Below are 14,651 nucleotides of genomic sequence, written 5' to 3' on the forward strand. Positions count from 1 at the left end.
TGGGTTGGTCTAGTAACTGGAAACACAAGGTTTTCTCTAGGCCTTACGAAGCCATGTTGACTAAGTGCAGGTAGATAGAGGTATGCTGCATTATAGTTGTGCTGCTTGCATGATCAATGTGGTTAAAGGAATACTCATACTCTCATTGTTCCAAATTGGTGATTATAGTGGGGCCAAGAGTGAGTTGATATTCATATATATACACTGATATTCATGTGCAAGATAAATGTGATATTTATGTATACATGTCTACAAAAACTGTATTTAGTGTTGTATCACACATTTGGTGGTAGAGTACAGTACTCCAAGCCAATGTTCTATATTTTTAGAGCTCATATTTTACTTTTGTGATGTTTCATAGATGTTATGTTCAACTACATGTACAAAGTATGTGGTAATTTTTTAAGATGGCAGAGTTTTTATAAAGCTCAGATGTGTAGCAAATGTGTGCCTTTCATCTTGTAAAAGATTTATGCCAGCTAAGATGTTACAACTTTTATTTCAAGTTAGAAATATGAATGTAGACAAATGTATTTATTACTGATGGGTGAATGCTAACTTTAAATTGGCTATAGGTATTGTGCTAATGTATTGTGCTCAGAAGATATGCTCTAAAGCCTATGTCTGTATCTTAATGCTAAGATAGGTCCATATTTATCTCGGTGTATGTTTCAACATTTGTATATGAAAACCTGTAGTCTGTGTGCATATCAAATGTACATGTAACTTCTGGTGTCTCGATGTAAGGAAGTAACGCAGTATGGAGTACAGGGAATTGTGCAAAAGCTATTTTTGTTGCATGGAGATATTTAGACTGCTACAGATTTTTTAACTGTAATGATATAATTGTATTTTTAATGTCTGCAATGTGCATAATTTAGATTTATTCCAGAACTGTCAAAAAGACAAAGAAAGACCTCGAAGTGTGATGTACAAATAGGACTTTGCAAGGAGCTTAGGTATACTATATGTCACGAGAAAAACATGAGTTAAAAAACTGTATTGAAGAAGGTGATTCAGTGTCTGAAGCATATGATCATGATTGGTGGGATTAATTGGTGTAGTCATAACAAATTTGAACTATATGAGGAAACATGCTAATTATTAGATACTAGTATTGTACATTACGAATTCAGGACTTCAGCATTTATTGAAGGAAAAGGAATGGATAACACTTGGTGTTAAAATAACATTTGGAATGGTGTCTTGTGTCGTATGTGTTTATTTGGCCATTTCTTGTAAAGGAAGACCATCCATCTACAGAACAAGAAAGTAACAATACACATATTTACACCAACATAGGTCCAGTGTAGTCTTTTTCCTTATTGTGTCATTATCAAGAACTGCCCTTCTTGCATGAGTAGAAACAAGTGCTTTTGAAAAAGCCTTGAATTGGTCTATTTTCTATCAAAATACATTACACGGGATTTGTTGAGCAAAGAAAAAGCACTCCGTTATAACTGGGGTTCGAACCTACGCCTGCTTTCCACCCTCATAAACATAATATATTCAAAACGGGGTATTCATACATTTCTTTCAATTTGTAAATCACCAAAATGATATTTTCAAGTCAAATGATAAATTTCATTTATACAATTTATTAATGCACATTGTTGATCAATGTTTAATCTTGTAAGGTAACAATGGGTAAAGGCACCATCTGATCTCACAATGAGGGTTGTGGTAACAAAATCAACTCCTGCAATACCATTACCCTTAAATAGGTGGTGTTCTTGACACGCCAATGCCAAATCTACTTAATCGTTTTGCTCTTGCACTTTAGATTTACTCCGCTAGGTGGTGCTTTTTACATAAAAAACCTGGACAATCTTTTCCTTACATGGGACTACGAGGTTTTCTTGTCTGTGATGTTTGTGGTTATGTTATTTGAAAGTGATAGATATACAAACTGTAATATCTATGACTAGATAGTTGTGATATTCAGATGTAGCTGGACATTATGAACCAACCTTAATTGGAACCAATTAGACCGTTAAGTTAAACACCAGTACAAAACAAGATTGTAAGAAAATAACCATTTATTACTCAGTGTGAGCTAAAATCAAACAATAGCAACAGCTTAGCCACATAAGTACTGACAGATGTTACTATATTTCTACCATTTCCTGTGTATAAACATCAAACTTACCAGTACATTCTATAAGGCTAATTACTCATCAGTATACCTAATTGATTCTACACAGAAGAAACAATAGTGTTATTTAGTTATGTATCTGAACTAGTGAATATAGTCAAGTGTTTCAATGTTAAAATTGCTGTACCACAAAATACATGTATGTAGAGCAATGCTGCATCTCACAATACCATGAAACTATATCAAATAGTAACATTAGTTGAACAGTTCTAAAACATGGCTTTTATGAAGTGAAAACTGCTGTGTGTCTAATGTGCTATCATCAGTAGTCAATTAGTACATAGAATTTCTCAGCAAGTCTCAAGGGACTATGGAACAGGGGAACTGTGGAGGAGTGGTTACTCCCAGCAAAGGGTTTGTTCACCAAATAGTTGGTACATGTGATAAAATTACACATTCTATCTTTTACCATGGTATCATTACTATAAAGAATACATCATGTATCAGAACACATTGTGCCTAATGCTTTTGTGTGAATGACATTGAAGGCTGACGACACCGGGTTCTGGAGAAATTCTCTATTTGGAAATGTAGCTGCTGCTTTGGTGGAATGCCACTGTCAATCAATTTTGGTTGTTGAATGGTGATAAATATCCCCTGGGGACTGAAAAAAGTGGTTTCTGGTTGGGTAAAACAATTGGTTGCTTAACAGCAGACCGTTAACTATGTCTATGTAAAATTGGATGGGATTATTTTATTTTGGTTTATGACTGCAGGTGGTTGGCTGCACCAGGAGGTTGGCTGGCAAGGTTTGACTGACAGTAGAAGGATGGCTACAGCAGCTTTATTCATTAATTACTGCTGTAGTCAGGGGTGGGGAAGTATTGTAAATGCATTTAAGTTTGCGGGGAATCGATTTCGCGGTAGTGGGAAAAAGGACTTTTCGCGGTGGTTTTAAGTTCGTGGGTGCACCATGCACTGTAGTCAGTTAATGCCATGAAAAAAAAACGTACACGGTGGTTTTAAGTTTGCGGTGAAGCAGCCACCACGAAAACCGCGGCCATTAAACCACCGCTAAATATTCAACATTTACATACTATGTTAACCATTGTGATGGTTTAATCAATGTATAAAAAATTCAGTGAATGTTTTGGTCATAACACAATATTCTTGGCAAAGGTAAAAGTAAATAGGATCAATTCAATAAAAGAATTATCATAAATTTTGTCCAAAATTTGTCATACAATCACTCTGAATTCATATCCATTAACCGGTATTCAAGATGGACCCCGAAACTGACACATTGAATAGTCTCCATGGTATTACACTGGGGTCATACCCTTTTGAATGGTTATAAAATGGTAAGGGTCTAAGACATTTGGAGTTGCAAGTTGCATGCTAGTGACTTTCTAAAAAAAGTGAGTCAACTCTGTAAACTGTACAGATACCATACTACTCTACGTGTTGAAAAAAACTAGAGATGGATCCCTTTCGCTAACCTTCTACCATCTTGGATTTTGCAGTCATAAAGACATTTGTCAACTGACTAAGTATCAACATGGCAGACCTAGACTCAAGGCAGAAACAGTTACGTGTGATAGAAGTACAAATATGTACAGTACACATGGACAGCTTGGCTGTCTCTTACAGGGTCATGAGAGAAGGAGAAAGGACAAAGTGATCCACTGATGACTACCTCTGGAAAGTAATGAATTACAGTACATGTATAACCTTGAAGCAACTACAGCTAGGAAAACTAAAGAACCTATAACCTCTCTGCTATAATACTGTACATGTAAAATAAACTCTGTTAGATACTCCTATAGTTTCTTACAGTATATACACATATTATGTTCCCTGCTACAGAATTCCAGTATATTTAAACACTGAAGTTGAACTCTACTTTTAGTTCATTTTCATTAGGTATATATATATAAAAGCAGCAATATGAGTTTCACATTCTCTAAAACTCCAGAGTTGAATGCTTCTTCATAGTTTATATCACAATGTTAAATGTTTGGTATTAGAATCTGGGATATTTACAATGTTAAATAACACCAGTTAAAACGACACTTCCTGTTAAAATTCTACCCAATAAGGTTAAAGACTCTTGAGGTATTTACTGAGGAAAAAAGTTGTGTACTTCATTTGTTCCACATAGCCCCAAAACTACACACCTCCAACATATGTGATAATCTAATTCTATCATGCATTCACACCACTTTCAGAACCAGACCTTAGTTTCTGTCAGTTTGACAGGACAGAATTCCGGAGAAGTCCCTACATGTAACACTTGACAATGTGCAGCAGATTTCACAGTACTTATCTGCACTGTGCTATGCTTACCTGTAAAATATGCCTAACTTTATCCCATGTTCCCCCATCGTTACATTTCTCGTGTTTGTACAATGCTGCTGCCTGAGGTCTTCTCAGATACCCAGGGGACATTGCTGTCTATGCTTCAGAGGTTGTTGATTCCAATGGTCCAGATGTCCTTGTTGTTAATGGTTCAAAGGTCAAAGCTATCAATGGTCCAAAGGTCAATGTTGTCAATGGTTCAGGGGTCATAGCTGTCAATAGTTCAAAGGTCATGGCTGTCAATGGTTCAAAGGTCAAAGCTATCAGTGATCCAAAGGTCAATGCTGTCAATGGTCCAAAGGTCATTGCTGTCAATGGTTCAAAGGTCATTGCTATCAATGGTTCAGGGGTCACAGCTGTCAATAGTTAAGGTCATGGATGTCAATGGTTCAAAGGTCATTGCTGTCAATGGTTCAAAGGCCATTGCTGACAATGGTTCAGGGGTCATAGCTAAAAATGGTCCAAAGGTCATTGCTGTCAATGTTCCAGGGGACATCGCTATCAATGATTCAAAGGCCAAAGCTATCAATGGTTGAAAGGTCATTCCTGCCAGGTCTAAAGGTAATGGTTGGCAATGGTCTAAAGGTCATTGCTGTCAATAGTTCAAAGGTCATTGCAGTCAATGGTTCAGGGGTCATAGCTAAAAATGGTCCAAAGGTCATTGCTGTCAATGTTCCAGGGGACATCGCTATCAATGATTCAAAGGCCAAAGCTATCAATGGTTGAAAGGTCATTCCTGCCAGGTCTAAAGGTAATGGTTGGCAATGGTCACTGTTGTCAATGATCAAAAGGTCATAGCTTGTCAATAATCCAAATGGATTATCTGTCAAAAGTCCAAAGGTCATTGCTGTCCATGCTGGTTCCTCTTGAGGCCTTTGCTATAGATGCCCTGGAGATCATTGCTGTCCAGTGCTGTTTTTTCTTAGACATATGTCCTGACCACACTTTGCACTCTGCTACAACACCAGGATGCTATGTGAAGATGGCGACGACCTCTGCTATGGTTCCCAAAAGTGCACCGAAGACGTTTCCCCAGACAACAAGCCACCCTAGGTGCTGTCGTATCATCTGTTCCACAAGCTGGAGGGTAGGGGTATGGGTGTGTTAGCGAGAAAGTAAAACAGAAAAAATCAACATTGAAACTACTCCAAATAGCAGTTACTCAAATAAAATGGATATGATTTTGGAATTGGTCAGATGCTTCAGGTAGAATCAACTACCTTTCATTGGTGACACTTGTATAGCAAGGTCTGTTGAAGAGCAGGTTTCTAATAAAAAAACTACTGATTGATATGCAAATTAGGTGAGTACAAATTTTAGATACTCCAATAGGAGACAAACATAAGACAAATCCAGCTGCTTGAGCAACTGCTATTTGGCATCTCTTATTACCTGGAAGTCTAACCTTAATTGATGCATTAAAACTACTATTTTGAAGTTCTTGATAAGTTGCATGATGAGGACACAATTACCACATTAAAACAGCTCAAGGCCTTATGATATGAAAGACATTGTCAATTATGTGGAAAAAATGAAAAAGAAGATCTCCTTATGCAATGCCAATCTAAGATGATCCATTTCTCGCACAACAAGAAATATTGGTTGGAGATCTAACAGGTAAAAAAACCCTACTTCCTGACCTTTTTGACCTTTGGTGGTGTGAACTCCTCCATCTTTACTGTCATCATCTCATCCACCTGTGCTCGCATGCTCTCCGCATTCATGAACTCAAAAGTTTTCAGGTTTTTGGCAAGCTGTAGGGCATAGGATAACAAATCAAACAAGAAATCTGAGATCTTACTCCTCTGTGAAATATTGTTTTTTTTTTAAATTTCAGAGCACAACTTTTGCACTACAACAAATTATACTCAACAAGCCCCAAACCACCTGCCGGTATTCCAAATTGTAGTCACTAACCTTGTTGAGGCAGACCAGATGTATGTGGACTATATCAAACTACTTTCAGGAAGGGGGTCACATATTCCTACGCACGGTCCCCAACCAGCTAATCGCCTATGTGGGGACCCTGCTATCTGAAGGGCCACCCCCGGTTACTGACCTAATTATTAATGAGCTTACCCTTATATGGGAACCAGGCAATCAGTGCCCGATCAGGCCTTTGCAAGATCCCTTTTGAAAACTGAAAGGCTATTCTCTGACTGGCTGACAGCTAGTTTGTGGCGGTGCTCACAGTAACCGGGAGTGGCCCTTCAAATAGGAGGAGGATGGTTTGTCAGTTTTGCTGCAGATCTGAAAGTTATGATAGGGGGCCTAAAATTGAATGCCATGATTCTTTGTGACCTCAATGACAACCCATATTCCAAAATTAATACAAATCCATTCATTACACCTTCTGTAATAGTATAAGAGTTGATTCAGACTATTTGTCCACAGCTGCAATGAAGCAAAACATCTGATAACATGACTCACCACCGGTGTCATGTCTCTGCTGAGGCCCTTCATCAGGGGCTGGATCATCTTACTGAGCTTCCCAGCATCCACCCCCATCATGGCCAGCATCATCCCTGGGGAGGGGAGAGGACAGGCTTAACAACCACCTTACACTACAGGGGAGGAGAACTTACAGACAGGAGTTACCTTTAAAAACTGTTCAGTTGGAAATATACTACAAAGGGAGACAATTATGTATTGTAAAAATCTTCTATTAGATTCATAAACAGAGCAAGAAAGTTGCAATTGCATTTGATTTCATGAATCAGTCAGATAAGGAACATGAACTTTTCTCAGCCCTTTACCTGTGCTAGTTGTACGACGGAAAATTCCTTGTGGCCAGAAAACAAGGCATTAGATATGAATAGAAGTTGGGTAGTAAGACTTGGAAAAAATTGTTACAATACACTTGAAGCATTTGACACCAACAATTCTATATCTAGAGAGAAAATTACAAAGAGACAATACATTCCTCATGAGAATGTATTTTTGTGACAATACGGACGACATTGGGTAGTGCACGAGATATAGTACATGCATGTATCTCTACATTACATAGGACTACAGGAAACATTAAATGCAGTATCAACACCCAGTGACGGAATTATAAGGACATGCACATACCTTCTGGCTTCTTGTAGAGCTTCTGGACCTGGTTGTCTATGATCTGCATGACTCGTTCTGACTGCAGTAATCTCTGCAGTTTACTCTCTGGGACAAAACAACAGGTGATATATAGTACTACATGCTGCAGATGTGAAGGGACAGAATATGGGGACTATTCTATTCTGATGTTTACTTCATGTACCTTTTTTTTACACATTGAATTTGGGCTTAAATGTCTTATACTGTGTCTTATTTCTAGTTCTCCACATTTGATGTAACTTTACATTTAGTTCACAAAATCTACAGTGAGGAAGGCAAATAATGTTCAATGGAGCATTATATCATACATGAATGGCATCTTGTCAGATTATATACAGCATTCTATGTTCTTAAGCAGAATTCATGTACATTCATCACAAGTATATTGAAACATTGCATAAGGCCACAGCAAGTACAATTCATCAGTGTGGCAGTGTTGAGTGCAGTTGCAAATGCAATATGTAATACAAGGCTACTACAATGCTGTCACTTATCATCAATAAGAAATAAAAGACTTATGGTCTCTATTTTGAAAATCATGGCATCCTGTTTTTGTTTTTCATCCATACTGTTTTTTCACTCTGGCATTATTTTGGGTATCCTTGAAATCTACTTAATGTAGCTAAACAGCCAATTAGCATGAAAAGAGCCCAAACTAACCACATCTTTGGGAGGCACCATCAGTTTCCAACATTGTGCACAGAAAATGCTTCTTTTGGAGCTACACAAACAACACAAACAACTAAAACAGAAAGAGATCATCGATCTAGTATAAAATTAAGAAATAACTACAAGGGACAAAAGGATTTGACAATTGCGAAGAAAAAATACAACCAAGTAGACAAAAAAGAACTGATGGAAAGAAAACAAGAGAGTGGCTACTATCTCAACTTTACACTGCCAGAAATAAATCACAATGAAATGGTATGAAATTAGAAAGACAGAGGAAATTTTTCAAACTGTTCTACAAAAATATTTCAAATAAACCACACACTCACCTATTTGAAAAGCTGCTAAGAATTCTCCACTCTTTCGATGCATGTAATTTTCAAGGTACTCTGTTTCAAAGAAGGTTTCCAGAACAACGTTCTTTACTGTTTGTCTGATCTCCTTGAACTGTGATGTGATGACTCCACTGGAAGGAAAAGAATATTAAACAAGCTGTTACAACATATGCTACTTAAGTGCAATACTCTTCAAGTCTGTCAGGTGGTGTTCATGCACAGTCCAATAGCAAGAAATTGTACGAACTGTTAATTCTGGAAAAAAGCTTCATGATAACTGACAATCTCAAATTTTCTTAAATTATGCTGTGTTATGTGCCACTAGTCACTACAAGGGTTACAACAATAACAACTTCAGCGGCATCTTTGTTCACAAAGCAATAAACAAAGGAAAATATGACTCTGCAGTTTCTCTCACCTGCCAATGAGCCCAGGTATTCTGTCAAACAGCATCTTGACAGCCAGCCAGTTGGTGACCCCTCCTGACACACTGAACAGGCCCATGGCCCGGAACACTTGCAGGAAGTTCATAGCTGCAACAACAACAAGAATAACAAAACATTCAGCACCATGGACAGGCTATCAAAAAACTTTCTGACTCATGCATTTGCACACTCTCTACAGAGTTGGCATTGGGCAACAATAGATATCATAATTTCTGACCAGAGCAGAAGTTCATTCTGCGTCTTGCAGCATGCCGTGAGTCTGACATGGAGCCTTTGTGCATTTACATGATGGAAGTTGACAACACATTGTCCTGATATATCCATAGCCATTCCATTCTCTGTCACAATTTGCTACAAGATTCAGAATGACCTTCTGCTATCGGTCTTAACTTCAGAATACACTATAAATCTTACAACATAGTTTATTGCGAGTTCTTTTTCCAATACATGAGTGTCTCACCATGCTTCGGAACCCTGGTATCGTTTTTGAAGACCTCCACCAGAGTGATTCCGATGATCATGGCCACCAGGCAGATCAGGTTACTGACTTCACCAACATGGAAGAAATCTCTTATCCTAAACTGTAGGTAAACAACAACAAATATTTAGTCAGACAAGTTCTGTCTCCTTGAGAACAGTGTAAAATGCCTACAAGATACTAGACTAAGTTAACAGGGCTGAGGAATACATGTTAGAAAACGATTTATTAATAACAAAATTTCATTACGCACAGATTGAAAATTCCATATCCCTTGCCAGTGGAAGACACAAAAAAGGCTAGTCTAGTAACAGGAAATTTTTAACAGGAAAAGTTACTAGGCATAACTGTAACTTTTCCCATTGAGACATTACTCTAAATATCTCTCAGCCCCCACAGAGCAGTTTCAATCATATCTATTTCTCCACCAGTTCCCTTCACGCCGGCCTGACCATTCAGTAAAGCTGCCTCTGCTGTGAGACTATCGATCACCTCAGAGTGAATTTGCCCTGCGTGAGAGCAGGCCTCTTGATAAGTGTCTCCTCTACTCCTGCCAAGTACAACTTGATACTACTTATTACGGATTAGTATACAGAATGACTTAACAACTTAGCATTCCCCCTTCTTTGGGAAGAACCTCTTGACTTCCCAATCCTCCCACGGGGGAAATACTTAACGTTGTACTGATTACATATAATGTATAGCCCAACTCCCTGAGGGGTCCTCTAAGAGCCCATTCCTCGCATCGACTCCCAAGGGCATTCTTGTCACGGTTAACCACACTTTCCCCATGAATAGCAAATGCCATTTGCGTCAGAGCTATAAATACCTGTCGCCTCAAACATGTGTGCATTTCTGTTTCTACTTGGCATCTGTCTGTCTGGAGGAATTAGCTGCCAGGTTTGCAACCTCTATTCCTAAACGTTAAGTGGGTTATGTTTAAGAGCCCCCCAAACAACCTGTTCTATTGGTAACACATAAAATAGGAAAAATCTGAATTTATTGAAAATCAATAACGTATAATCTTTGATTAAGGACTGGCAGATGTGACCAGAATTCTACACAGAGTGAAAAAAAGACTACAATATAAAATAGAATCAGAATAAATTACTTTGTAAATGTTTCTTACAGATAAATGCAAATGATAAGAGGCTGGTAATAGGGATATATGATTAGTCAGCTACTATTAGTCATATTATCTACGTAGAATGTACTGTAAAGGGATATACTGTAAAAGGCAAAATGTGGTGGTGGTGGATTTCTGTTCATCATTTCTTAATTAGAACTGTTAAAATTTTTGTTCTGTAATCTGCCAACTGTAAACTAAAACTGCAGTGAACACTCCATTTTCACCCCTATTACTGTGATGTTTTACCATGAACATTTCCCTCTTTTACAGTAATAAGCGTTGGGTTGGCAAGATATAGCAAGCTAAAATACTTATTACAATCCTAATCCTTACTACAAGTAAAGTTTCTAGCTTTCTGCAGCTGTGAGGGGCACTGATGACGGGAGGGGACTTTATAAATATATGTGCCTGCACCTGCAAACCAAATGTGGGTCAAATGGCTGAGTGCCTATGCCAGCGGACACGAGATTGAGAGGCCACGGGTTTGCTTCCTGGCATTCTTAGACATTTTATTACAGAAAATCATCTGATGCAAATTGTGAAGAGAATACTTTCCCTGTGCAACAGAAATAAGGCTACTTCCTTGTTTAGTGTCGTAGAAGCTATACTAGTAGTAGTTTTAGTTAATTACTGCTGGTCCAGTAGTTCACCAGGATAACTTTCTACAGTGTAGGCAGTAAGATTTAGACACAAATGGTCTGTCATGAAACATTTCCGCTTATAAAAAAAATAAGGATACTTCCATCACTTCAAATTAAGCTTCAACTTGAAAAAAAACCCACATCTGTAGATATAGTAGCTGTCTTCATGTTTTTATACTCACACACAAATATTGTCCGATGTGCCACTGCACAAGTTGACCTTGAACCACACTATTATGACCTCTGCCACTCCATTATTGAAATAACATGACTCGTTGATCGCCTCATTTTCCTGTAAATAACCGGCGTCATAAAACTTGGATCAGGTTCTGTGCTGCTAGGAATCTTGGACGTGCCATCAAGGGAAGTGTACGGTCACTGGGGTCACCTGTCCAATCGGTCAGAAGATTGGAGTCAAGCAAGTACATCCGTCACCTTAACTATCCAATCTATTAAAAAGAGGCTTGAAGAACATGCCAGATTTGTTCTTCATTTAAGAAAATATCTGAGATGATGATGTATAGATAAGTACGTTATTGATGGTAGCTACTGACATACAATTCAGTGTGAATCCAAGAAGAACTTCACTGACCTCATTAAACCTCTTGAAAGGCAGGGTGATCTTGTGGTTAGGGTTGTTGACCTTTGAATTTAAATGAAAGGTTTTGGATTGAAATCCCTGGCAGGCCCCAATGTTGTGCACTTTACAGCTGCTATTCCCTCACTCCACTTAGGTAAAACCGAGTACTGTTAATGCATTTAAGTTTGCGGGGATTTACTTTTGCGGTAGTGGGAAAATGGTTTTAAGTTCGTAGTGGCGTCATAGACTGCAGTCTCATATTATAAAGGAAAAATGTTCACGGTGGTTTTAAGTTTGCGGTGAAGTGGTCACTGCAAAAACCGCAGACATAAAACCACTGCAAACATTTCTGCATTTACAGTACCTAGTTGTGGTTAGCGCCATCCTCTCAAATGGGACATTAAAAAAAAGCTGGAGGCCTTGTTTGAGGAAAACAACACCTCCAGCATTTTAATCTTATAGAACCCACCACATAGCAAAAAGAGTTGGGGACCTCTCAAATGTGACTGGATGAAACTTTAGAGTCTGGTCTCCAGGCTGACATCTTGAAAAGGTGACAGTCACCTGTTACGTCAATACTCTATCAATGTGGTAAATTGCAATAGATAAATTTTCACACAACTGGAAACATCATGGTGAGATGAGGTAAAAAAAGAAATGCTTTCATCAATCACAATGAGAAAATTTAGCATTGTGTTGCAATACTTTGCACACTACATTTAAACAGCATCAAAGAGGTAGACAGGTTTTATTGGTGGTTCAAGAATTTTCAAATGAATCTTATTACAAAATCGACCAGCTACAAGTAATTTAGGATCATAGTGCTCCAAAACTGAAGCCTGCTAGAACAACAGGGGCACAAAGGATGAAGATGGTGTTTATATGTTAGTCCTCCCTATATCCACTGCTCGCACACAGCAATCACCTGTGCCAGGCCTACATGTACAGGAGATGGGATATTGATCAAGTGACATAGAGGGCCAATCAGCTAATGCACCGGGGAAACCTATATGCCATCTGCTCCGATTAAACGTTCTGCCCTCACCATCCAAAAATGGCTCAACGGTAGGGCACGGAAGACCTACAAGAGAATTGGACCCAAGGAAAATATACTGGTAGATTTTGCACCACTTGGTGGTAAACGACCACTAGCTGGTACCTCATATCCTACACTTGGCCAATAATATCAGCCATATTCAACCATAGGAAGTGCGATTAGTGTCTCTTACTTATCTCCACCAGGAAGCCTTAACTACAGAGCTCGTGTACTTTGATGCATACTGATGAGGCAAGCAGCAAAAATCAATTCTTGTTTAGCAGCTGGCACAAATTCCGGCCCTAAAAATGTACATTAAGGTTGCTAGCACAGGTAGTACGTTAAGGTGATAGAAATGTTGGCGAATGGATTCAATAAGCAGGTGTGTGCAAAACTGTGCAGGTGGTTGGTCGTAACAAAACAATTTGCCCCTTGGCTTTTATATTTTGTCCTATATTTTGTAAAAAAACAAGAAAACACTGAGTCTCGCCTTATGTATCCAGTTTATAGCACATGCTCAGGACTCAAATTATATGGGTGCATAATTATGCACTTTTGTACACCCTAAACAGGATCTGCACATGTAACATTTGAGTTTGGGTGTACCCATGTACCTAGATAGGTAGATAATGGTACTATATATAGGGTTTAGTAGATAATGGTATACAGCATACTCTTACATCCAAGTATCAGAAGGAATAATAAAACCTTTCTTGATTACCTATCAAAATGTCAAAGTTAGCTATAATTTCAGATTCACATTCTTAATAGAGGTAGTAAGGTTTGTAATTACATTTTGTTCACATTCTACATGTACATCTTATGTTTCACACCCAAAACTTTATCTGTGCACCAAAATATCTAGATTAGGAGCACAATTTTGAGACCTGCGTGCTTGTTTATCATCAGTGTGTATTGCAACCACTCTTTATTTCTAATCCTCAGATAATTCCCTAAATCCCTCCAATCCTTCAAATGAGATTGGTAAACCTCTTTAGTTTCTCATCCATCTTTGTATTCAATACAATAATTAAGCAAAAGAAATTTCAGGACTGTGTTTGTCATCATCTTCTTCTTGTATCTATAGAACAAGATTTGGCTTCTTACAAGATAATTTCTTTAAAACCAGAACAGTATGCTGGGGGTCAGGGATAGTTTTGCAGACAGCATATGATGGAAAATATATGCATGTACCTGCACAAACAGACCTCCCTGTGAATAAGTAGCCTCTTCCATTGACCCATGACCTGGACTGTCATGTTTTACCACTTCTGAAATGAATCTCCTGCTACTCTGTCAAGTCTGACCTTTGCACACATCTTCCCACTCACTTTCTGTCACTCTAATGACAGTGTATTCAAATAACCACCTAGACACACCAAAAACAAAAACTCTGTACATAAAGTCAACAAATTCTCAGCAATCGAAGTTAGACAAGGAATCATTTTGAAGTAGCCTAGGGAACATCTGGAGAGTTCCATCCTCTGGGAGGTTAATAGTCTTTAGTGACACCATTATTTTGAAGAGAGAAATGTGAAAGAAATCGACCAGGCATGGGATGAGGGCTGCTGAAGGGACATGCCAGTCCGTCATGCTGTGCAGTGTCCACAGTAAATTAACTGTCTGGATAGCAAAAGGGTTCTGAGTGAACCAGATAAGTATTTTGAAACATTGATCAATTACATCAATATTCTGTAATCACATCGGTAACTACTGGCACAGGGTGTGTGCATGATATACTACATGTATTTTACCCTATGGATGAGCACAGGTATATAAAATAGCTCC

General features: G+C 38.3%; 1 protein-coding gene across 3 annotated transcripts in view; it reads right to left on the reverse strand.

The window, feature by feature from the left end:
* Positions 1–5,012: 5,012 nt before the first annotated feature.
* The window catches only part of LOC118417496, a 29,968-nt gene continuing 20,329 nt past the window's right edge, over positions 5,013–14,651 (reverse strand). For 2 of the 3 annotated variants that reach the window (XM_035823073.1, XM_035823074.1), the window contains 8 exons: positions 9,460–9,580; positions 8,972–9,086; positions 8,548–8,684; positions 7,529–7,615; positions 7,210–7,236; positions 6,884–6,978; positions 6,094–6,207; positions 5,013–5,533 (listed from right to left, as the gene is read on the reverse strand). In XM_035823073.1, coding sequence (XP_035678966.1) covers positions 5,426–5,533; positions 6,094–6,207; positions 6,884–6,978; positions 7,210–7,236; positions 7,529–7,615; positions 8,548–8,684; positions 8,972–9,086; positions 9,460–9,580 — 804 coding nt within the window. In that variant the 3' untranslated portion in view covers positions 5,013–5,425. The remainder of the gene's footprint in view (positions 5,534–6,093; positions 6,208–6,883; positions 6,979–7,209; positions 7,237–7,528; positions 7,616–8,547; positions 8,685–8,971; positions 9,087–9,459; positions 9,581–14,651) is intronic. The other variant, XM_035823075.1, reaches the window with a different exon arrangement.

The sequence above is a fragment of the Branchiostoma floridae genome, chromosome 6 (genome assembly GCF_000003815.2).
Source record: "Branchiostoma floridae strain S238N-H82 chromosome 6, Bfl_VNyyK, whole genome shotgun sequence".
Taxonomy (NCBI): Eukaryota; Metazoa; Chordata; class Leptocardii; order Amphioxiformes; family Branchiostomatidae; genus Branchiostoma; species Branchiostoma floridae.